Source organism: Ambystoma mexicanum, chromosome 10 (assembly GCF_040938575.1).
Source record: "Ambystoma mexicanum isolate Mex_15411 chromosome 10, UKY_AmexF1_1, whole genome shotgun sequence".
Taxonomy (NCBI): Eukaryota; Metazoa; Chordata; class Amphibia; order Caudata; family Ambystomatidae; genus Ambystoma; species Ambystoma mexicanum.
The window spans coordinates 1,573,017,629-1,573,043,853 of NC_090932.1; the positions used below are offsets into that span (position 1 = coordinate 1,573,017,629).

Below are 26,225 nucleotides of genomic sequence, written 5' to 3' on the forward strand. Positions count from 1 at the left end.
GCTGTTTAGAGCTGGAGGAGAAGGTACAATATTGCTTTCCATCATAGGGCTCACTACCTGCCTCACTTGAGTATCTACTGTTGGACAGGGTTCTGTGGACACATTTGGGATCTTTTTTTGGGGCTTGCAAAAAAATAGAAGCAATTTTTAGGGTTGGCCCTTGAATTTGAGATAGTACTTTTGATGATTTTGTCTTTGGGAGGAAGATCAGAGTCCACTTGACATGTTTCCCTCCATTTATTGGCCTGGACGCTGCTTCTAGGGCTTGGTTATGCCCTTTATTGGGGCTGTTAGGTGCCGGGTCAGTTTGTATACCTATGGTTATTGAGGTAATTCTTCGTTCTTTGCTCACTGGTGGATACATTTCCTTAGGGGCCTTTCTTTTTTCCTGATTTGACTTTTGCAGCCCTGTTTGACTGACTGGGGGTGGTTGACTGTCTTTTCCCTTCTTCTCCTGAGGTTTTGGATTTGCCGCTGGATTGGTTAAGGCGTTTTTGAAGTTATTTGTCTTGCTACTCCCCGTATTTTCGATCTTTTTTTTACTTTTTCACTTTCCGGATAGGTGGTTCTAGTTCTTTAAGCTTTCTTCGCTGCTTTTTTCTCAATCGTCATCTACGCTTATAGGTTTGTTGCGAGCCATTCTTCCATTCCCCTGTCTCTAGTTTCTCTACTGGCCTTTGTTGGATATGTGGTTCCTTTGGCCTGGAGGCGGTACTCTCCGGAATGGTGTCCGCCAACTGGGCCAGGCGGCAGAATCCGTCTAGGATTGACAGAGAGAGGAGTATCCTCAAATGTGGAGGGATAGTCAATTGTTGCAGATGGGAGGGAGATGTTATCCTTAGGCGGGGTTCCTGTTAGCTGTATTTCCTGTGTCATAGACTTTTTTCTTAATTGTAGAAAATCCACAAGTAAATCTTTGACTCCAGTGCCTTCCGTTTTTAGGTCTCTCAATGCATCTTTCAGGGACTGAGTCTCTTCTCTTTGTAGTAGCATGGCCTGTAGTGTTGGTGAGACTGTTATTAATTGCGTTTCTCAAGACAACTATTGTGGAATCAAACTGATCTATGTCTTTAGACATTTCCATTAGGATACCTCTTTATATCTGTACGTCACTTAATATTTTCGAATGCTTGTACAAGAGAATGTAAAACAAAATTTAGACCAACTAATGTTGCTTCGCTCGCAAGGGATGGTCGCGTCTCCCTTAATGGGGGATTGGAATCCCTGTCCGTTTGGTTGTCTATCATCTTGGGAAGAGGTGAGTTACTTCTCAGTTGTCTTGACGTGTTCAGGCTTGATTTAGGATCATGTGTACTATTAGGGGAAATCGGTGATAACATCAACCTTGAAGATGGGTCTGGTACCGGAGGTACTTGCTCATTAGCCTCGCCTTCTTTATCTTTTCTCTGTCCGATTACCAGACTTAGTTGCAAGTTCGTAAGGAAATTTGTCGTACTTCCCTGCTTTTGACTTGTGAAGTACTGTTTTATTGTTCCCTTCATGTTTGTTGCTGTGACGGTAAAGTCTTTAATTGCTCCCCTCCTGGCTGTCCTGCATAGACGTCTCATCCCCTAAACCTGTTTCAAATGTGCCGTCATTGTAACCATAGTGCATTTGCACTTGAGTTCCGATGTCTTTCCCAGCTGGCACGTTTTGTTGCATGTGTAGTTGTTGAGATTCCAGCACACGCGGTATGCCAACAAGCGAGTCCCCCCAGCCACGATCCCTTGGCTCATCTGTTCCCGGACCTCTTCTGAGGTTATATCTTGAGAGCATATTTAATTTTCGGGGCCTTGTGAAGCAGTGGCTATTATAATGACGTTAATGATAGTGTGCTGCTGGTCACAAGGAATTCGTTGGAAATGTCTTTCCTTTCAAGTGAAGGGTCCCTATTTTTTCATGTGAATAAGCAGCACAGCACAGCCATACGTTGACCTGACTGAGTTTTTGTAGTTCGTATTGTCTTTTCACTGTTTGGTCACATAAATAGGCAGGTCTTTGTAGTTTGGAAGGACAGGATGGAGCGCATGAAAGGGTTTTTCTATCCCGCAGTCTCCAAACCGAAACGTTGAGCTCTGTATTATATCATGATAAAGCATGAGAGCCGGACCAAGTGCTTTCTAGTGGTCAACTGGGGAGGACGGCGGGTCGGATCAAAGGGTTTTTTGCCTGTAGTCTCCGATCGGTAAATCCAGTGTCGGTAAAAGAAGAGAAGTTAAATGTACTATTTGGCTGGTGAGCTGATATATGGCCGACAGCAGCCCCTTTTTTCATAGCCCGCGCGTCAGCCATATTAGTAGAAATGTCTGCAAATGTAAGTGAATATCACCAGAATTGCGGGGGGGGGGGTGCTAGTCCTCTTTAGTCACTGTTTTGAATGTCCCCACTTTCCCCAAGGGCGTAGCGCATGTAAAGCTTACCGAAGAAAAAAGGCTGCTTACTGGAGGATGGCGGGGCGGCTTGAGAGGCAGTGATTTCCCATAGGAACTCCGATGGATCAGTCCCACATTGAGTAGGCTGCAGCCTGGTCACCGGAGTGGTCCTCTCCAATCCGTTCCCCCGGTTCATTCAAAGCACTTCTCCAGGCACTAGAAATCGCGTCAGCAGTATCCCCAACTTTCTTCCGACACAGACGCTGAGCCCCGCAGAGCCCAAAGACCACAAGACTCTGCGTCTGACTCCGCAGCAAGTTTCAGTCTATATAGGTATACAAAGAGGGAGGACTGGGTGTCTTAGACTCTCTCTGGATGCTGTAATTATATGTATAATTGTGAGGGTCAGATATAATGTGTTCGAGTTTTTCCTTTTGTTTATTTTAGGCAGGGAAATCCTAGTCAGTGTGGGGACAGTGAGGTGTGTGTACAACTTAAGTTTAAAAAATTGCATCTTTTGAAAATTCTTCTCAAAGTTGTCCGCCTCCCATTTCTGACCTTCCACACAGGTTCCTTCTTTCTTTGTGTACTTCACTTTATACTCTAAATCGCAATTTGTTTTACCACTTTTCTTACAGGAGTTTAACAATTCTCTCTCTTGAAATCACTCCTTAGGATTTTTTCTCTCTTCCCCATGATAGTTGTTTCCACATTAGGCTTCACAACCTTTTTCCTGCTTTAGGTTTTTGAATATCTCCTCAGATATGTTTCTGCTCACTCGTTACTCTATTAATAGATGCAGCCCTACAGGTAAGGGGTGTATCAGCCACTTTTACTCCCTAAAAACAGGCAAATACTCAACAACAAAAAAGGGAGTAAAAAATACTACAACAAAGAAATGGGAACCAGACACATATGACCTTGTACCCCTGCCTTCATTCACATAGCTCCATGAATAGTTTTGGACCAGCAGTGCATGTAGTACCACAGGAAGAAACTGCTATTATTACTGCGTGATCGGAAGAAGTAAACATGTATCTTTTAATGTGCATGCATAACTAGGTGGAAAGAAATAATTATTACTAAACATATCCGTTTCCCAGTTAAGAAAAGCATACGCTTATTGGGAATTGGAATTAGAATTTTACTCCCAAAAATCATTTTACTCCAAACTTTTAAAAAATAGGGAGTAAAATACTCCCACTTCAAAATCTTACCTAGAGCACCTATTGCATGCATCATAATGATTGTCTCTGTTCCTCGTCCTCCCGGCATCTGCCTGCTCCTCCAGCACACCCATGTACCTGTATCAGCCTCGGGTAACTTTGAGGGAGTCGGCTCATGCTTGGATAGGTCAATTTCTTTTCTTTGCTTTCGCTTCTCGGTTGCTCTGGTCTTGGCTTCTCTGTAGCTCGCAATGTTCCCCAAACAACGGTGGGTGGAAGCTTCCCCAACTTCCTATCCAGGTTTTGGTGTAGTTAGGAGGGCTCCAGGTCCACCACGGCACGTCAGTGGTCACGCCCCCTCTTTGGATGGTTCCTCTGATTTTGTCCGGACAACGGTTCTCCTGCCGTCTGCTACGCCAGTCCTCCAGCGTCTACAAATTGCTATCCCTGCTTCTCAGAGTACCGCAGGCTCTGCGGCTACACTCTGCCTCGTTTCTCCTTGGTGGTCTGTCATCATGGGGGTTCCCGAGCGTACCGCTCTTTTGCCTCTGTTTGGGCTTCCTCGTCCCGTTTCGATAGCCATTTCTTCTTGAAGTGATATCCCCTTTATTTTCAGATAACGTGTTTGTTTCCACATTACCTACAGCCAAACAGAAGTAGGACACAGTGTTTTGGATGGAGGGCAGTCCCATGTCTGCAGATAAAGTGTCCTGCATAGGAAGTTCCCTTTGGGAATGGGAGTCCTTGTATTTGTATATTTATAATGTGCAAATCCCAAAGGACCCAAGTAGAGACTGCATCTGAGCACAGATGGAACCATCAATTCAAGAGACATATAGAAGAGTTATGTAGTGTTTTCAGCTTTTTCCTGAAAATGTTTATTGAGACGGAAATTCCTAACTCAGGGGGAAGTGAGATCCGGGGTCGTGGACCCATGGAGGAGAAAAGTCTGTCACCCCATAAGGTCGATGTAGAAGGAGGAACTGACGACAGGCCTTGCCTCGAAGAGCGGAGGGCCGGGTGGGGCAGTATTGTCTGACTGTGTAAGGTTTGTTGTTAACCATATCACAATAAAACTAGCATTGTCCGATTTTAGCAGTCAGGTCGCCTGGGGCAAGCCTTGTCCCTTAAGGGGGAGTCCCCAGTGAGGACCTACTTGCACAGACCCCTAGGGAGGGTCTTGAGGAGCGGGTTCACCTCCCGAGCCTCAAAGGGGCTGGGTCCCGCTTGGGGAGAAGTGATGAATACTCCTGATTCATCAGATATCATAAATGAGAAATCCGTGGGAGGAAAGCATCCATTAGAACAATTTATTTGTTATGTGCATTATCGATAGATACTGATTTACGAATATGAATGAGCAGATCTACAGACAACCACAAGATATTCATAATAGCGAGACACACTGCAAGTCATCAACACCGGTTAGTGACGTATTCATTATTTTTTTAATTTATTAAATACCCTGCAGTTTAATGAATATTATGAATAGATATCTTACAAAATTCTAAGATTTATTTTCAGGACTGTCCCATGATGAAGAATAGAGAACTATTCGAAATGCGTTGGACCGCTTTACTACAGTGCTTTATGTTAGACGAACTTGAATAAGTTATATTGAAGCAACATCACAAATATTGATTAGACAAATTAATTTGGATTAGAAGTATTAATTATTGAAAAATGAAGAATTATATTGTTTGTGCAAGTGTTAATAAAAATATATTGTTAACTGGACACATTGTCATTTAAATGTATACATGTGTTACGAAGCTAATTAACAGTTTCAAATATATAACTATTTTCTGATTTATATAGAATTTCCGATTAAATCACAAATTATTCTTAGAGAAAAGTCACTCGATTAGAGTGCAGGAGGTCTAACAACAGGGGAGCTCTTGTGACTATTTTTGTATTTGATACATAGAGGATTTTAGCTAGAGAACCTCAATACCTCCTAGCACCGTGACTTTTGTCAAACTGTATGAATTGATTGGATTTATCAGTAATTATTTAACTAAAACCCAGAGCACACCTGATCCCTTTAATTGTACAACAATGCAGGGCACAGGACTAGATGACCCCAACTAGTGCAGAGGAGAAAGGCACAGATTAAGTTATTCCCCAGTCACAGGAGAGTAAACGGATGATCCCCAGTGATTAGCTTTTTGTATACCGCAGGTTTCTGCTGCAGTCCTTCGAGTCTTCAGTGTTGGCCTTCTTGTCTTTGGATTCTTGGCTGCAGTGAACAACCTCTAGAATGGCTGCAGAGGCTTTACGCTTATCCAAAATTCAATTCCAGCCTCCAAACAGAAATATCTGCACCATTAAAACTGATAGTGGCTGTCCAATCATGGCCGGCCAGCCAGCTACCCACCATCTGACCAGAAACCGAACTCAACTGGGAGAAATGTGGATCGGGACAAGACAGTCACAGTCTCAACCAGTTAAAGTCACACAAAGCACTGACCATGATTTCTGAATAGGTCCTCGCAAAACCTCATGCCCTCATTTGGAAGCTTACGGACTGAAAGGGAAGGGAGATGGGCACAAGCAATATGACCAAAGGACAGGTCTTAACACACGAGGATCAGCCATTTTGAGTATTTGGGTCTCAAAATGAAATGATTGCATAAAAAGGATCACACGCGTTAAAAACTTAGATTTTGGCAGCCGATACACATCACAAAGGCATACAAAATTGTGCAGACAAGAAAAAAGGCAAACGTGTCCCTGTAACACTCGACTTAAGGTGGTATGTGTAACAAATAAAAATATAAGGAACAATGAAAGTTATTAACAGTCTGCCTGCACAGGCAGCATTAGGGACAGACCTGTTCCTCCAAAATGGATCCATGAGATTCCTGAGAAAAATAAATGTTGACTGCAAAAATGCAGTTTTCTCACCAAAACATTTCCCCACAATTATATGCGGGGGTAGTCCGCCCGCATCCCCTGCCCCCATTCTCCCCTTATTTAATAAAGCTAGCACCGCTCTCCTCCCCAGACCCCCCCCCCGATTCCAACACATATTTGCAGGGAAATATGCCCCTCAAAATTCTGCATTTTTGCATTCGGCATTTTGGTCTGCTCAGTAATTGACGGATACCCTCCAAAATACAAGATTTAAGCAGGCAACTTCAGTTCCGCCCTTTTTCTCTAGCACTCAGACTTGGAGGGACCACAGAACCAAGGTGTAGTAGTGAACCGCCCAGAGGGGCATGTCACTACTACTAAGAATATTATCGAGAGGTAAATCATTTGCTCTTCTATCGACTATTTCCTCCCATGGATTCCTCATCTTTGATAGATACCAAAAGCAGTACAATGATTAAGAGGAGGGCAGGTAGCAAAAACACCACCTAAACATGAACACTCTGGATGACACTCCTGCCAAAATGAACGTCCTGACAAGATATAAAATCCAAGCAGTAATGCTTAGCAAACGTGGGCAAAGAAGCCCACGTAGTCACTTAGCAAATATGCAGAACAGAGAACCTCAGAACCCTCCTTGCCTGCCAGATCATAGTATTCCAGCCCTAACAGTTTGTGCACCAGCTTAACAAACGCAAAGCTGATCATCTGTTCTTGCCTCCCTTGTCCAGGAGATGCAGAATACATGGGGCTGTACTGGATCCAGCCAATGGAAATGCTACACAAACCTGGAAGGATGGGGGGGGGAGGAAAGAAGACAGGCATATTGATCTTTTGAGAGAGATGCAAGCCTGAGACCACCTTCGGAAAGAAGGAGTGTACCTCTCAAAGTCGCATTCTCCTTTGAGAAAACCAAGTAGGAAGGTTCAGCCAACAATGCCAGGAGCTCACTGACCCCTCTAGTGGAAGTGGCGGCTAACAGGAAAATCACCATAACGGTGAGCAATCCTACCGAACAAGAATGAAGGGGCTCAAGTGGAGAGCCCATAAAAAATGTTAACACTACATTTCATCCCATGCTGGAACAACAAACAGGCGTGAGAGATGCATGTCTAAAAAAATGGAGGAATTTAAGCGTGGGAAAGGAGCCTTGCTCAGCGGTCCTCTTGAAGACCGAAATGACCACAAGATACCTATCACCATACCAATCTGCAGACCCAGCCTGGCCAGAGACAGAAGAAATTCAAACACAGAGGATGTGGAGAGTTTAAAAGCATCCAGGTCCCTCCCGCAACACCAAGCCGAAAACATACACCATCAGCAGTCATAGATCGACTTGGTGGTGGGTATCCTAGCAGAGATGAGTATGTCACAAACCTCCTATGATAGATCCCATTCCTTAGAACTTAGCCTTTCAGCAGTCAGGCATGAAGGTTCAGGCTGCAGAAGACATTCTGATGCAGGACCCTGGCCCCTGAGTGGGAGAGGAGGTCCGTCCTCTGTAGCAGATGCCAAGGAGGGCAGATGGCCATGTCCCGCAACGTTGGGTCCCACATTCTCCGGGCCCAGCCTGGAATGATCAAGATCACTGTGGACCCAAACAGGTCCAGTCTCCTGAGAACCCGCAATCTGACAGGGATAGGCAGGAACACATACAACAGGTCAAAGTCCCACTCGACTGTTACTGCACCCCCCAGCGCTCCCTGGTGAGGGATCTCCCTGGAGCAGAACCACATGCACTTCCGGTTCACACTGGAAGCAAAGAGGTCCACTAGAGGAGTACACCAATAGGAAACAATCTCCTCCAGAACTTTCTGTCAGAGCTCCAACTCGTGGGAGGTTGAAGACTGTCTGCTCAGTGCATCTGCCAGTACGTTCTCCTTGCCAGCAAGGTGGCACAATTGCATTGCTTCTCTGCAAAGAGTGTCGGACACAAAGTTTCACCATGTTTTTGGTTAAAAACTTTAACATAAAACTGGTTGGAAAAATGCCTCTCAGACCCTGCTCTAAGAGGACTTTCCCTACCTAAGGATCTGTCCACATCAGAATGTCAAAATCAAAACTGTCCTTGTGTACAAACGTTCTATCCTGACCCTCACACTACAAACCAAATTATAAGGTGAAAAAATAAATTTGTTTAGCCTGGTGATTGCAAAAAAAACATTCATAAAGGAAAAATATAACAGCTACAACATAAATTAGGATTCCTTTCCCCTGGATTCTTCAACACTATGCCAATGATTCCTAGTCTAACAGTTTTGTGTCTTTCTTGGCCCGCAACAATCCTGTTCGTTACAAAGCTACTTAACCTTGTAGTTCCTTCTTTCAAAAGTTCTGTCTTTTGTTCAACAAACAGTCCTTTCATAGGACTTCCAGTAGATTTGCAACTGCCTGGTATGCTTGCCTGCCAGGATTTCCTATTCATAGGTAAAAGTTCCTCTTTTACTTCCCTAATTGCATACAGCTTCTTTCATTTTGTATTTCGTGTTTGAACATTCACTCTGGGTTCGCCCATATCTGCATTCCATACACTCATATGGCTGGGGAGTGTGTTTGCAATCCGCCTTCTTAGTTGGCAAATGATCTCCTTAGTTGTTAGAAAACGCTTCAGGTCCTGTGATACCCCTTCGGTTCTCTTGTCTTCTTGTAGCCAAAAGCGTCTGTCGCGTTCGAATATCAGACAGGAGGCGGGCTTGCAGTATCCACGCTCTACTCGCGGTAGACATTTGCGTCGGGAACGTAGTTCCCGACGCCTCACGTGGAAGTTACCATGGAGGTTACGTCAGTGGGCGCAGCATCTTCCACGTGATAGAAAACGTACTGGGTCACGTGACCATCTTGCTGCCGGTAGTTCAGGTATATAATGATCCGGCGCCCACTTCTCGCTGCTTCTGATCCCATATTGACAGTGGCTCTTCTCGCTTGGAAATTTTGTGGTTTTTGATCTCGGATTACGTTTACTGGATTTGCTCTCGGATTGCCCTTACCTGTTCAAGTATTTTTGACCTCGGATTGTTTTTTGGTTATTCTTGCCTAGTGATTTGGTTAAGTTGAATTCGGACCTTGAAGGTTGGGAGACCTCTTACCTTCTTTCTTTCCTTCCTTCCTCTTCCCCTCCTTTCCTTTCCCTGTCCTTTCCTCCAGGGTGCTGTAGGCGTCCTCGTGCCGGCGGGAATAGGCTCGGTGCTGGACTAGAGACTTCCTGAGCACCTTTTTAGGCGTTCTCGTGCCGGCGGGAATAGGTTGTTGCTGGACTAGTGACTTCCTTGCACCATTGGATTATTTGGTTCGTCGGACAGGGGGGGCAGATACCATCACACTGTTCCCACAGAAAAGGAGAAGGAGTTTGCCAGAGACGATCACTTCCAGGGAAACCAGGGTAAGAAAACCTAACTTTCCTTACCATTCTCTACAACTCACTATCTGGCACTGATTGTATTTTCTCTTCTTATGGTCTCCAGATTTCCCCAGTATTGAGGACATTCTTGCATGAAACACTTCTGGTTAAACCCGTTTTCTGCAGGTTAGTCTGTTAATCTTTTGTTAAACGTTATCTGGAAAGGGGTGTAATTGATTGTTAATCAGTGTAATATTCTGCAGTCGTTGGACGGAACCTGGAATCTCCATCTATCGTGAAGTTTGCGGGCCGCTCAACTCTACCGATCCCAACGACTCTACACCATCTTAAAGGCCGCTCTACTCTACCGATCCCAACGACTCTACACCATCTTCCGATCAATTAGTTTCTCAGACTGTCCTTTCGTACTCCTGAGAATCACATTGGTAGGAAGAAATATATTCTTCACGACGGGTCAACACGGAACCGTGCTCCAGGATATCTGACAGAATCAGAAGCCTTACCATGGATGCCGCGAATGACCCGTTGGCCGTTTTGGTTCAGTTAATGGCCGACCTACGTGCCGATATGACGGCAGCCCAGGCTGACACCCACCGGCGCATTGATGAAATGCAAGCTGGTATCAGGGAAGTGGTTACAGGATCACCGTCGTTGGCCTCCGCTTCCACTTCAGGTCAGGCAGGGCCTTCGGTCAGATCTGATTCTACGCATGTGTACATGGCCGCTCAGTTCCCGCTTGCTCCCCCAGAAAGGTTTACTGGGGATCCGAAATTCTTCCGGACTTTCATTAACCAGTGCAGGCTGCATTTCTTGTGTCGGCCTTCCTCGTTTCCTGATGCGACTACAAAAGCTGCCTTTGTCTTATCAAACCTCGGTGGTATGGCCGCGGTTTGGGCTAATCCCTTATTAGAACAAGGCAGTCCGCTATTGTTCGACTGTGATGCATTGATCAGTGCCATGACTAGGGTGTTTGATACTCGCTACAAGACTCAAGCCACGGATCTGGAATTGTTAAATCTCCGTCAGGGGGATACTCCTTTGTTGTCATATTTGGCTAAGTTTAATCAGTTGGTTGCTGAAACTGGTTGGCCGGAAGATAAAAAGGCAGCCCTATTTTATAAAGGATTGTCGGACACACTAAAGGATACTATAGCCACGGTTCCGGTGGTTCCTACGTCCTTTCCTGATTTCTTGGACCTAGTACTTCAGATTGATGCCCGACGCACCGAAAGAAAAGGGGAGAAGAGAGCAATTCCGGTCAATACTACGGTTTCCCCAATTCCTGTTTCTGGCGGTGACGAACCTATGCAAATTGGGGCAGTAAGGGGCCCGTTAACATCGGAAGAAAGAGAACATCGCAGACGGAACAATCTGTGCTTTTATTGCGGTTCCGCTACTCATCTACTCAGTGCATGCCCAAAGAGACCCCGCAAGTCGGGAAACGCCAAGGCCCGGTCGTAGACGGAACCCCTACGCCGAGCTCTTCCATGCAGGGTTCCTTGTTGTCCACACCCTTCTATATTGACGTTATGTTGAGTTATGACCAGGTCACGCCTTGGAGTTCTGCAGCTGTTCTTGACTCTGGGGCAACTGGTAACGACATTGATGCCCAATATGTTCGGAAATGGGGTATTCCCTTATTGTCAAAGAGTGTTCCGGAGGTAGTCAATGCAGTTGACGGATCAACCCTTCTTTCTGGGCTTGTTACTGAACATACCGTTCCGTTGCTGTTAACCATTGGCCTTGAGCATTCGGAAGCCATCACATTTGACGTCATTATGGCACCGCAATATAAACTCATCCTGGGTTTACCATGGCTCAAGCTTCATAACCCGGTCATTAACTGGGAGACCGGGGCTATCGCTTTCAGTTCTCAGCAATGTCTTCGATCATGCAATTCACTAGAGTCTATGTATGAAGCACCTGAAACTCCTAGTCGAGCTTTGTTGAATTCTGTGGTTACCATTGGAGCACTTGTTAACACCGTATTGCCTGCCGAATACACAAGTTATAAGGACGTGTTTGACAAAGGGAAAGCAGAGATACTGCCGCCTCATCGACCCTACGATTGCCCAATTGTTCTCAAACCAGATGCTAAGACACCATCGGGACGTATTTATTCCCTTACCCAAAAGGAAGAAGTCGTCCTTAAGGAATATTTGGATAAAGCCCTCGAGTTAGGTTTTATTCGGCCTTCTCACTCTCCATTTGCTTCACCGCTATTCTTTGTACCCAAGAAGGAGGGTGACTTAAGACCTTGTATCGATTATCGGGAACTCAATGCAGGTACTATCCGAAATCAGTACCCGATTCCGCTGATTTCTGTCTTACTGGATCAGTTAGGGTCTTCAGAATTCTTCACCAAATTGGATCTAAGGGGTGCTTACAATTTGGTCCGGATTCGTCGAGGGGATGAATGGAAAACCGCCTTTAAGACTCGATATGGCCTATTCGAGTATTTGGTGATGCCATTCGGGCTTTGCAATGCCCCGGCCACATTCCAGAATTTCATCAACGACGTTCTGCGCGACATGATCGACAGGTTCGTTATCGTCTATCTAGATGATATGCTCATCTATTCTCCATCTATGGAAGTTCATGTACGTCATGTTTCAGAAGTCTTACAACGCTTGCGGGAGCATCACCTTTTTGTCAAGTTAGAAAAATGCGTATTCCATGCAAATCAGGTCGAGTTCCTTGGATATGACATCACCAACAAAGGAGTGCAGATGAGTAGCAATAAGGTGAAAGCGGTCTTAAACTGGCCTGTACCAACTTCAAGGAAAGAGTTGCAATCGTTTCTGGGGTTTTCTAACTTTTACAGGCGGTTCATTAGACAGTTCTCTTCTATTGCTACACCCCTCACCGAATTGACCAGTAACAAGAAACCTTATTTATGGAACGATAACGCCCAAATAGCGTTTGAGTCTTTAAAGGCCGCATTCACTACAGCTCCTGTTTTGCTACATCCAAATGTCAAACGTCCTTTCGTTGTCGAAGCTGATGCTTCGGATGTTGCGGTAGGAGCTATCCTGTCCCAGACCTGCGCTGATACCGGAGTATTACATCCAGTCGCCTATCATTCACGCAAATTAACGCCCTATGAGCGTAATTACACCGTTACTGAACGGGAATTGTTGGCCGTTAGGGACGCATTTATGGTCTGGCGACATCATCTTCTTGGTACGGAATTACCGGTCCAGGTCTTTACTGACCACAGAAACCTGTTGGCTTTGCAGTCCTTGACGTGCACCACTGCGAGACATGCCCGCTGGCATGAATTCTTTTCCATGTACAACTTTACGTTGACTTACCGCCCAGGTGTTTTGAATTCCAAGGCGGACGCGCTATCCAGAAGCTTGGGGAATGATGGTTCACGTCCACAGGATGGGTCATTGTTATTACCAACACAAGTGGTTTGTAGTTGTGTTCTACAACCCACTCTGAAGTCAACGCTCCAGAACTGGGTTGATAAAGAGCCCGCAGAATTGGCAGAATATAACATGGATATTTTGCATGGTCTTCCTTATGTCCAGGGTCGTGTCTTTATGCCTGATCAGGATACCCGGTGTACAGCTATTTCCTTATGTCATGACGCTGCTATAGCAGCGCACCCTGGTTCACAGAAAACCCTCGAACTCCTCAAACGCTGGTGTTGGTGGCCCTCTATGCGAAGAGACGTCTCGCAATATATCTCGACCTGCGCCATTTGTGCCCAATGTAAATCCCATTCAGCGAAACCTATGGGGTTACTACAGCCATTACCAGTGCCGGCCAGACCATGGGCGATGATTACCATGGATTTTGTGGTGGAGTTGCCTTTGATCGACGGTTTTGATACTATATGGGTGGTGGTTGACAGCTTTTCTAAAATGTCTTTATTTGTTCCTTGCCAAGGTCTGCCATCAGCTGCTAAGCTGGCAGAGTTGTTCTTGCGACATGTCTTCAGGTTTTTTGGGTTACCTGAGATTGTGGTTTCTGACAGGGGGTCCCAGTTCACGTCACGTTTCTGGAGGCATCTTAGGTTCTCATTAGGGGTGGATGAACGGTGTTCCACAGCGTTCCATCCCCAGACGGATGGTCAAACAGAGCGGGTGAACGCTACTATGGAGCAGTACCTCAGGTGTCTCATCCTTCAACATCAGGAATCCTGGTTAGCCGTTCTTCCATTAGCGGAATTCGCTTATAATAATTCCAGCCATTCATCTACGGGAACATCACCATTCTATGCCTTATATGGGCAACACCCACGCACCCTACCTCTTGATTGGAAACTACCTGCGGATTGTCCGGCAGTTCAATCTTGTATCAAAGATCTGTCTCTGGTCCGTGATAGGGTGCTGGAACATCTGAAACAAGCTCAAGAGCAGGCAAAGAAGTACGCTGATCGGAATCGCCGTCCTGCACCCAACTACGTTCCAGGTTCACGGGTGTGGTTGTCCACAAAAAATCTACGCATTCCAGGACGACGATGCTTGTTGCCACGTTTTGTCGGTCCTTATGTTGTTAAGGACGTCTTGAGTCCATTGGTAGTCAAGTTAGAATTCTTGGAAAATACATCCGGTCTTTCATGTGTCCGTGGTCAAGCCTTGTGTGGACAGTACCAGGGTAGTGGCTTCTCCGTCCCCGATATTGGTTCAAGGGGTAGAGGAGTATGAAGTCAATTCCATTCTTGATTCTAAGGTTTCTCGTGGTACCCGGTATTTCTTAGTGGACTGGAAAGGTTACGGTCCAGAAGATCGGACATGGGAACCAGAGCAGAATGTGCATGCCCCGTTGTTGGTGTCCCGATTTCTGGCCTCTCGGGGGCATGGGGGTCCTTTGGGGGAGGATACTGTTAGAAAACGCTTCAGGTCCTGTGATACCCCTTCGGTTCTCTTGTCTTCTTGTAGCCAAAAGCGTCTGTCGCGTTCGAATATCAGACAGGAGGCGGGCTTGCAGTATCCACGCTCTACTCGCGGTAGACATTTGCGTCGGGAACGTAGTTCCCGACGCCTCACGTGGAAGTTACCATGGAGGTTACGTCAGTGGGCGCAGCATCTTCCACGTGATAGAAAACGTACTGGGTCACGTGACCATCTTGCTGCCGGTAGTTCAGGTATATAATGATCCGGCGCCCACTTCTCGCTGCTTCTGATCCCATATTGACAGTGGCTCTTCTCGCTTGGAAATTTTGTGGTTTTTGATCTCGGATTACGTTTACTGGATTTGCTCTCGGATTGCCCTTACCTGTTCAAGTATTTTTGACCTCGGATTGTTTTTTGGTTATTCTTGCCTAGTGATTTGGTTAAGTTGAATTCGGACCTTGAAGGTTGGGAGACCTCTTACCTTCTTTCTTTCCTTCCTTCCTCTTCCCCTCCTTTCCTTTCCCTGTCCTTTCCTCCAGGGTGCTGTAGGCGTCCTCGTGCCGGCGGGAATAGGCTCGGTGCTGGACTAGAGACTTCCTGAGCACCTTTTTAGGCGTTCTCGTGCCGGCGGGAATAGGTTGTTGCTGGACTAGTGACTTCCTTGCACCATTGGATTATTTGGTTCGTCGGACAGGGGGGGCAGATACCATCACACTGTTCCCACAGAAAAGGAGAAGGAGTTTGCCAGAGACGATCACTTCCAGGGAAACCAGGGTAAGAAAACCTAACTTTCCTTACCATTCTCTACAACTCACTATCTGGCACTGATTGTATTTTCTCTTCTTATGGTCTCCAGATTTCCCCAGTATTGAGGACATTCTTGCATGAAACACTTCTGGTTAAACCCGTTTTCTGCAGGTTAGTCTGTTAATCTTTTGTTAAACGTTATCTGGAAAGGGGTGTAATTGATTGTTAATCAGTGTAATATTCTGCAGTCGTTGGACGGAACCTGGAATCTCCATCTATCGTGAAGTTTGCGGGCCGCTCAACTCTACCGATCCCAACGACTCTACACCATCTTAAAGGCCGCTCTACTCTACCGATCCCAACGACTCTACACCATCTTCCGATCAATTAGTTTCTCAGACTGTCCTTTCGTACTCCTGAGAATCACATTGGTAGGAAGAAATATATTCTTCACGACGGGTCAACACGGAACCGTGCTCCAGGATATCTGACATTAGTGTCTCTGTGGTTTTACAGTTTACAAATTGTGTTTGGCGCTGTTTCCGAAACACCCTGGAGTCCCAACTTTGCTTAGGTGGACTCATCGGCTCTCGGTCCTGTTCTCTGGACTGCTTCTACGTCGTTTCGGTTCCTCTGGTGGCTTCGCTTCAGCATGCCTGCCTTCCTTCAGGTCCCAGTAGGTGAAACATTGCTTTCTCTGGCTACCGAACACACAGGAATCTTCCTTCGGTCCTGCCGTGTCTGCGCCACGTCCGGCTCACGTAATGTATAGCCTCCTTGATGGTGAGCCCTCTGGCTCCACCACGCCCCTTGCAGAGAGATGCGACGACTTCTCCTAAACAGCAGCCTCCTAGAGTTTACTTTTGATCTTTAAAAGCCCCACGCACAGGTACATTTTGAAAACTAGCACGTTCATTGAGCTTGAGGTTCCTTCTGTTCTGCATCTTTCCCTTCTTCCTCCTCGTCCCAGCACTTGGGTGTTTGTAGGAAATGGAGTCAATTGATAAGTGATGCAGATTACTTCTGAAATCACTTTCAATGGTTCCTTATGATAAGCGAGTTCTATATGGAGGGGAATTAAACTGGAAAAGGTATTCTTGGAGCTTTTACTTTTTAGACCACGGATGGAAGTTTGGCCTAAAGGGTTTTGGGAACAGTTCTCTATTTTCCATAAGGGGGCTCGGGAGGGTATTGATGCATGGTAGTAGGCCATTAGGGTATTGGGTGTCAAGTGGTTTTCTTTATGGGCAAATGGGGGCGATACCATGTCTCATCCAATGAAGCCATGACATCTCCCCAGTGGCAGTCTCCCCCCATGTGATCCTCCCTCATAGTCGCACCCTGGGTCAGGATCAGGTAGCGGCTGCTGCCCCCTGGCCACATCGGAGGAGGTTACTGCCGGGGGATCCATGACGACTCCACTGGATGTCTCACAAGAGGCAAAGCGCCCATGTGACCTTGCTTGTTGGAGTGATGCCTGGACAGAGTGTTGTCTGTCAGGATCAACACCGTCTTGCCCTCAATAGAGGGGACGAAAGCAACTAGGACCAGCCTGGTTGTTCTCAGCTTTAGCAGATCTAGGTGCTCCCGACACACCGATGGGGACCATAGTCAGCTCACCGTAAGGTCTGGAGGTTGGCAGCACAGCTCTTCAGGCATGCATCCATGACTAGAAACACTTGGGGCCAAGGTTGACGAAACAAAGAACGTTTCAAGAAGATCAGGTGTTCATCCCTGACACAGTGATCACTGGGACCTCAGAAGCCACTGCAGCGATCTCTTGCGGAATCAGTCATCTGGCACTGTTAGGCAGAATTACATGCAGTACCCTTTGGGAACACTACACACAATTAAGACTACAGGTGTAAGCACAATCTCACCATTGGTACAAGCCTGTACTACACAGTTATGTGGTAACAGTGGCTGAGCAGCCAGACTTATCTCAAGAGGGATGCGAGCAGTACAAGATGTTACACAAAGGACTTGCAATCACAGTAGTTCAAACAAACACGATTCAAGGTTTCTTGGTAAATGAATATACATTTATTTACACAGTTAGTTGGAAAACATTCCACTAGTAAGAAGCAGCTCAATATCACACTATAATATACTACAGTACACAAGCAATAAGTTTCTGAACAAGTTAGGCTCCCCTGAAGTGGGAGCAAAATGGCACTTCAATAACTTTCAAAAGGGGTAGAACGACAAAGGTTAAAAGAATCAAAGCACAATTACTTTCATAGGCAGGGCAAATAGTTTCAGTTCACTACAACAGGCAATTCAATTCAATAGGCCTGGGCCAAAATCAATGGTTCAGTGTCTTGGATAGGATAGCACAGTTCTGGTAGTAAACGGTTAAGTCTTTGCCAATGTTCTTAGAAGCAGTTTGCCAGAAAAAAAAAAAGTTATTTGTCGGATTAGGCGCAAACAAGACTCCAAAGTTGGGAAGGTTTAACAAACCTTCACCGCGGCAGAAAGGATTTCCACACCGCTTTTGCACAGTACCTTAAGTATGAAGAAAAGCTGTAGCTGAGGCAGTTGTTCCTGGAAGTTCCTGCAGACTTCGCTGTTCCTGAGCTTCAGTCATGGGAACAAGAAGGAGGATGTCGGGAGGTTCTTGCACTGCCCAGGGAAGAGGCCACAAGCTTGGCTAAGCGTCAGTTTTAAGGTGTGAGTGCCTTAAAGTCCACAAACTAGTAGCCTTCTCACTGGCTATCCAGTTTTCAACAACACTCTGATGACAATTCGACCAGTATGGAGATGGTGTCCAGGTGGCTTACGAGTTGGTTCTTCCCACCAGCTCAAGGGAAGAAGCCGTCCTTTAAGGAGCTTCTCTGTCGATGGGTTTCAGGCAATTCGGACCGGCAGCAGGGCTTCACCGGGCAAAGCAACGGTCCAGGAGTTGCAGCAGTCGTCTTCCTTCAGCTCGTCTTCGGTTCTTTCGTTCCAGTGGTCGACTCTGCCTTCCAGTCCTGGAGACTCGCCTTTCATACAGTTTTCTCCCATTCATTCCAGCCTAGCTGCCACTCGCCCAGCAGGGTGGCTGTCCTTGCTGGACAGTCAGCCAGCCAATCATGCCAGAGTGCATTCAGGTCTCCTAGGAGACTAAGCACAGGGAGTTTCGGGCACCTCCCTCACATCCTGTCCACCCCAGACACTCAGGCGCCAGAGGAGGGCTTCAACATTGAAGTCCGCCAAAGGGCATCGAACAAAGGGACCAAACCTGGTTTGGCGCACAGAGTTAAACACAAGAAGGACCTTTCTTAAAAGAAACGGCGAAAAAAGATGTCCAGAGTCTGTTTTTACAGAGGGGTCATGGGCGCCATATTGAAAAATATTGCTAACCCAATTTTTAGTTACCGGTGTTCGCGGTCGGGAAAAATCATGGTAGTCTGTTCTAAAACCACTGCCACCAGCCATTTCAAGAGGAAAGGGTAACATCTGACGGTTACATGAGTGTTTAGACATAGGGAAAGCTAGGCAACCCCTCCAGCACTCTATAGGAAGATAGTCTGTGCTGGGTCTATGAATTTAAAAAGACTAGCAAAGTTAATTTAACTTTACAAGCACTGGGAGATGGTAGTCAGTCCCAGAGAATGTATTTAAACCTTGGGAAGTCTGAAAGACATCCCTGTGCCACTGCACTGAAGGTGCTGTGTGACACACAAGAAAAAGATGATGCCTATGGAGTTTGTCTAAAAACTCCATATCCACAGAACACAAAAGTAAAACACATTGAAAATGAAAAGTTCAAAGTCCCAAAATATAGCAAAAGAGCTAGAGGGCTCTAAGGTAGAGAGAATCTAGCACTTGGGTGAGAATTCTCCCTAACAGGCACCAAAAGGATGCATAAAACCATAAAACCTGGCAAGCACAGAAAATCTGAGGCTGGGACATTTTTCTGTGGCTAAAAAACTCGGACCATCTTGCAGATGTTTGCCATTGTCCTCGGGCCCAGGCAGGTGTCCAAGGCCAATCCGATAAATCGGAGAGACTGGGATGGTAAAACCTAAGACTACTTGATATGATATGATATGGCATTTATAACGCGCCTATACACAAGTGTTTCAACGCGCGAAGTTCAGGGAGAAGTCAAAGCTGTGCAACAGGCTGCACATCATGTACAAGTGTGCCAACGCTAGTACTTGGGAGCGGGGTCAGATGAGCAAGTTGTCCAGATATGCAAAAACATGAATGCCTTCCTTTCTGATGCGAGCCGCGGCCACTGCTAGCAGCTTGGTGAAATCCCTGGGTTCCAAAGAAAGTCGGAATGGGCGGACCTTGAACTGGTAGTACAGTTCCCTACTTTGAATCTCAGGTACTTCCTGCATTTCTGTGGATGGCCAAATGCAAGTGAGCATCCTGAAGATTCAGAGACATGGTCCTGGATGTGAACGACTATCTAGTGAGGATTTGGGTTAGAGTGAGCATCTTGAACTTGTTCTTGCAAGTACAAGTTCAGAAGCCACAGATCTAGAATGGTTCTCAGACCGCCATCCTTCTTCAGCACCAGTACATTTCTATGGTCCCTTTTGCCAGAAGCTGGCAGTTCTCCTACAGCAAGAGATGTTCAAGAGGCAAGGGTTGGTGGTATGGGGATGGTCTGGAGGGTAAAGTGGAAAAAGGGAGGCAATACCCCTTATGTATGACCTGTAAGGCTCAGGCATTGACAGGGTTATCTTTCCATTCCTCTCCAAACGGGGACTTTCCGTCTCTGACAAGGGACTTATGACGGAAGTCCACTTCAGAGAGGCTTCACCCATGGGCTGCAGAGAGCACAGTAGAGATGGAAGCACCTCTTCTGGGCGCACCCAGCCCTTACCCCTGAAGGGACGACACTGCCCTTGCTTGCCCAATGGTGCTTAGCCTCTTATCTCTTTGGGCATAAGTAGCGAAGGGGTGAAAACCCCTCCCCCTGCTTCCGGACGTGATTGCTGGACTGCTAGCCCCCAGCGACTTAGCTGTGGCCTTAGAGGTTTGGAATTTCTGTAAGGACTCATTGGCCTTGGTGCTGAATAAGTTCATGCCATTGAAGGGCAAATTCAGAAGTTCCACTTGGATGTTTGAAGTAAACCTGGAGGTCCACAGCAAAGAGAATCTGCTCAAGATGGTGCTTGTGGCCATTGTTCTTGCTACACAGTCTGCAGTATCAGACCAGACCTCAGCATTTGATGGGAGACTTCCTTGTTGTCCCTTATTAGGGCCTCAAAGCCCTCAATTATCTCCCTTTCCGGGATGTGCTCTGATGCCTATGCCTGACCGTCCACATGCCCAAAGAGAAGTTGATCAGAGCGCATGAGGTGTTCATACACCGGAGACCAAGGCTCGAGGAGCAGAACATATTCCTACCCCATGTGTCCAGTCTCTTTCTCTCCCCGGCAGGGGGGGGGGCAAAGATGGGGAAAAAGTGGTTTTAAGGTCCGCCATAGTGGCCTGGACTATCAAGCTTTCTGGTGAAGCATGGGCTGAAAGGAACATGGTGTCTGAGGGTGCTTGCCTGTGCTTTTTAGCCATTTTGCAGTGCACATGGAGAACTGAAGCCAGTGTTACCCACAGTTCTAGCACTGGCCCATATACTGCCTGACTGAAAGGCAATAGCGTTTCCTTTGGACCCTCATGCAGGACGTCAGTCAGTTCATACTGCATCTTCGGATGTGATGGGGCAGATATCCCCAAGGAGTCCACCACCTATGCCATCAGGAGCTGGAAATCAGCCTGCGATTTGTCTGGGATGGCAGCAGTTAGCATGCCCATTTCAGAAGAGGTGCCCAGGCCATTTGCCTCCTGCAAGCCCCACACCATGTCCCCCTGATCCCCATAATACTACCCTGGAAAGTCTGACTTCCCAAGGGTGGAGGGGTTCCAGTCCGAAAAGGGACGCCATTGCCTTCCTCATCTTAAATGTCCTTCAAATGGGATAGGTATTCTCTCCTGGAGAGCAGGAGAAATTCCCTAGCAACTCTGAGGGACTAGAGGCCAAAAGGCCAACGTCCAGAGACGGCATGGTGTGACCCTTGGACATGACCTTATCACATCTGCTTGTGGATTCCCGGTCAGCTCATCCGAGCCCGGTGGGATCCATTGGCCTGGCCGAAGGAGTCGTGGCAAAAGTGGCCCAGGCCTTGGCGAAGATGTCAAGCATCTTCATCCTGAATGCCTCCCATTCCTCAGGGGTAGAAGACTGGGTGAGGAAAAGTACCCGTGGAGCCTCTTCATCCATGGTGATCTTGGAGTGGGCGCCCCTCTTCTTCAGCGACAAAGAAGAGTGAAGCCGTGAAGAACCACCAGGGCTTTCTTCTTTTTCTCTTCTTTCTGGACTGGGGGCCGTTCTTCAGTGCCATGATCCACGCCAGTTGACCTTGAACTGGTCTTTATAACCGTTCGGTTTATAGAGGAAAGTAAAATGTTTTGCCTCCCGTTCTAGACGTGCCTTTGGTTGCATCGATTGGCATGACGCGCAACCCTGCGTGTTGTGGCCTTCACAGAGACAGAAAAGGCAAATGCGATTTGGATCTAAAATGGACATTTGACGCCCGCAATTCATGCTGGATTTGAAACCCTAGGACTTAGTCGAATTCGACATTGTGTCGAATAACATAAGCTAAAGATTTGAGAAATTCAAATACATTTTAAGAAGGGTCTTCCTAAAGCGCGCAGAGTGCGTGCAAAAAAGGAACAGAGGTCACAGGGCGCGATGTCTCTTTACATACTAGCCATGTCTGTTGCAGGGCACGCAGAGGCATCAGGCGGAGATAAAAAGGAGCCGTGCGGCACCCTCTGGTGGCAGAAACGTTTCAGGCGAGCAGCTGTGCTAGGAGATTAATATCAAAGATGATGAATCCATGCGATGAAGGCGTCTATTCAAATCCAAGTTATTTTCCATTCAATATAAGCAGGATAATGATCCCCAGACAGCGGGCACTGCTGGGGTAAAAGCTTTGACCAGCTCCTGTTGGTTGAGGAGGTGCTAGCTAGATGCTGCCAGAAGAGTCCTTTGCATGGATGAAGATCATGTCCAGACAACCTACGAACCAGAGAGATAGCCAAGAACAAACATTGTATTTTATTAAGAGTGGGTTTTGCACCATCATTAAAATAGCTTCAAACATGTAAATTCAGCCAGTCTAAATTGACCTATCAAGTGAGTAACAATACTACAGCAGTGCTACTCATTACGATTTCAGGATGGGACATACCATAGCAGTTCTATACCCCCAATTCCTTTGTTCCTAATCATCCCATGTCTGCACGTTGCATCCATAACTGGCCCTCTGCATGCATGTATGGAATATGGGTTTTCAGTCACCAAGGCATGATTCCTGCACAGGCGGCACAAGAATGAATCAGATAGAATTAGCACAAGCAGGTTACACAGGCTCTGTGAAGGTCCAGAGCGGAGAAGGGAAGCATGCACCGGAAACCAGTAAAACATGGCTTGCAAATCCTGAGATGAAGGGCGTAAAAAAAATTGTTTTTTACACAAAGCAATAATTAACAACAATTATATTGTATATGAAAGTGCTTGAGGCAAAACCTCACACATAGAAAAAAACTTTCCAATAAAGTATTTTAAAAAAACTGAATAGGAAACAACACACCCAAGGAAAATAGGGAGGATGGATGCTGTGAATAGTTGCCCTACTCACAGTACTGCTAGGAAGAATAACAAAACCGGTGGTTGAACTGTACAAATAGTTGAGGGGCTGATGGGGAGGGGACCTGGTGCTCAGGTACAGGGCTACAAATTATGAATATGCAGATTTGCAAAGAAAGTGCAAATGCGCCTCTGGTGCAGATAGCACACATGGTGGCAAATAGAATTCTAAGAAGCTGGAAATCTTATGCAAAAAAACACCTATTATAAATGACCATGTTCACAAAGAAGGAATGGGATAACATAATTCTCAACATAAAGAACCATTATGAGTGACAGTAATATGCTAATACAGTAGTTCTCATACTCCTTTAACTAGCCACCATTAATCTGTAAGGAATGCCAATTGACCGTAAAGTCTATTCTTACTGTCTTTTTGAAAATCAATGAAAATATGATTTAAAAAAGAAAGCAGCTTTCTGGCCTGCTGCAAGAGTATGGTCCTCAGCTGTTAGGAAAGCGTCTTTTTGTGGGTTGCCTTCCATTGATATAAATGGAACTCCAACCCCCTACCTTTTAGCTATGATTTGATTTGTGTCCTGACTTTTGGAGGCAAGCAAAGCCTCTTTGCTTTACTTCCCTTGCTGATTGATATTCCTTGTTGTTTTTATGCAGCAAACCTTATAGAGAAGGGCTGCAGGGATACTTTTTCTCCCTTATTATTTTAGTAACATTTCTGTATCTTTTATAATGTGTCCAAGCCAGGCTGCCGGTAGCAGATATTTCTGTAATACGTTTTTAGTGCGTGCACTTTTGCATGTTACTGCATAATACCATTTCAAGTACTGTATACTGCGGCAAGTCATATATAGGAGACGGGCAAGAGGACATGCTTAAACACAACTTTTATTTGAAATGAAAGAAAAGCTTCTCTAAGCTCTACCACTTTAATGAGTTCCTTACTCTAAAAAAACAAATGGGTGCTCATCAGGAAGAACAAATCCACTCGCTCCTCTGCCAAAACCAAAGCTATCCTAACATCTGTCTTACCACTAAGAAAAGAAAGAAAATCTAAATTGTACTTAGATTAGGGTTGCTATCCCCATGGGTTCACTCAGTGGTGGCTGGTTTTCTGACCTCGACCAAAGAGTTCTCAGAAAAAGTCTCTCCTAGCTCCTGGTTTGGTAGAACCAATGAAAAACCAAATATTCTTTACAACAGAGTGTATCATCCAACACTTGGCTAAGTGGGTCCCATGTACTAACAAAAAATGTCTCTCAATGTTCTATTGCCAAAATGACAACTCTATTCACCTAGTCCAAATAGTTCTTAGTTTACCCCCTCCTCTGGGATATATTAAACCTAATGAGTTCCTCTGATTTGTGACCATATGTATTTTAAAAATACCACTCTCTTTTTGTTCGTGTTTGGCAATTCCTGCTTGCAGTCTTGGGTAGGCCAAGGCATTGCTTAGCTCGACTTGTGTTCTGGTTTTGATCGTAGTTTCTCTCAACCTGTCCAAGGTTATTCTGATTATTAGCCCCAGGTGGGCTACGGGTCTGCATGCCCCCGCTTTAGTTGTGATTTCTCTGGCATTCTCCCTTAACCCTTCGAGCGGTCTTCTGATTATCAGCCCTGTATTGGCTAAGGGCCAGCCCGCTTGGCCCTGCTTTGTTGCGGCTTCTCTTGCAGTTTCTCTTAGCCCTCCTGGCTCTGCACAATGCGGTGCGGTCTGCTCAGCACACTGGTACGTCTTCCACCCCTGGAAGTGGCTTCCTCTATCGGTGGTTCAGGGCTCAGCAGGATCGCCACCATTGGTGAAGAGGCAGCGCTCCACAAGCTTCTTCGTGGTCCATGCCAACCATGCAGAGTGCCTGGCTCTCCCATTTGGCTCCTCCTAGCAGGGTGGTAGTTCCTCCTTTGCGCTGCTGCACAAGCCCACATCTCTTCTGCCTCAGCTGGTCTCGCTCCCTCTTGATCTGCTGGTGTACATTAGAACCACCTTCGAGTGGAAGGAGGGATCCCATTGTTTTTGGGGTTTACAGTGAGACTCAGATCAACCCATCCACCTTAAATGGGCCCTGCACATGGCTACCCTGCACTGTTCCCATATACCCAACAAATGCCTCAGACTTTGCAGTGAGGGGAGGTGAAAGGGAATTTCTACTTCAACATTCCTTGTCCCCAGAGGGGTGGAGGGGGTTACGCCAAATGAGATCCTGCTTGACCTGTCCCCTAGGCAGGCTTTTTTTCGCACAATCACCTCCTTAGTCCAAAATAGGGTGGCTCCTCTTTAAGGAGCATTCCCAGGATTCATCAGTGAGATCCGGAATAGCTAAAAATAGTCCAGAATACCACAAAAACAAACAAAACATTCAAGGTTCCTACAACCATATTCAAAAAGGGATTTTCTAACTCATGGGGCATATCAGATTCCATACATAGTACCCAAGACGTTACACATGAAGTCATGGGTGCCAACAAGGCAGAGCTGAGCTGACATGGAGCGCAATGCACGACCTGGGGCTAAACATTTTCCAAAACAATCCCACTTGGGGGATAGATTTCTAAGAGGAGGACCCTGTGATGGGGGGCGGGGGAGCGGGGAGATGACTTAATTACGAAAGTGTAATATACATACTCCCAGCATACCATAATCGCAGCAGCCCTGTGCATTGGGGCTCCCTTAAGAAAACACCTGTTTCTGTATTCAAACCACTAGAGACATACTAACTACTACTTGTTCAGAAATTAATGCAAAAAACTACATTGGCCAGACGCTGAGTAGATGAGGAAACACGTGGTTCTTTGGCATCCTCTCACCTGCTTCACCACTTCTGCAGGTAGCTTGGCCTTCCACTGCTTTAGCTGTCGGGAAGCAAAGGAGTGGAGTGTGTAGGACATTGTGCCATATTCTATCCACAAAGACAGATTGGAGCTGTCGAGCTCCAGTGCTCGCTTGAAGGAGTTCAGGACAGGGGAAGACTGTTTCCATATTAGACCGTCGCTTCTCAGCTCATTTGAGTTTAACTTGTCCTGTATCCGGCTTGCTCTTGCCAAAGCCATGCCAGCCCAAGAATCAAACCTGTGTGAGAAAGAGCAGATAATCTGTGAATCTATGCAGCCTGCACAAGAGCAAAGAAGCAAAGGGAGAAAGTGAAAAAAGAGGAGCCGAAGACAGAATAGCAGCTCTATTATTTATCACAAGATATACATCAACATAATTACAGCCACATTCTTTTTGTACATTCTGTGCCTAGGTAGTGC

General features: G+C 46.2%; 1 protein-coding gene across 6 annotated transcripts in view; it reads right to left on the reverse strand.

Moving 5' to 3' along the window:
• CABIN1 (calcineurin binding protein 1) overlaps positions 1-26,225 on the reverse strand; it is a 1,968,820-nt gene that overhangs the window by 1,258,343 nt on the left and 684,252 nt on the right. For all 6 annotated transcript variants that reach the window (XM_069619890.1, XM_069619888.1, XM_069619891.1 and 3 more), the window contains one exon: positions 25,782-26,043. In XM_069619890.1, the coding sequence (XP_069475991.1) occupies positions 25,782-26,043 (262 nt within the window). The remainder of the gene's footprint in view (positions 1-25,781; positions 26,044-26,225) is intronic.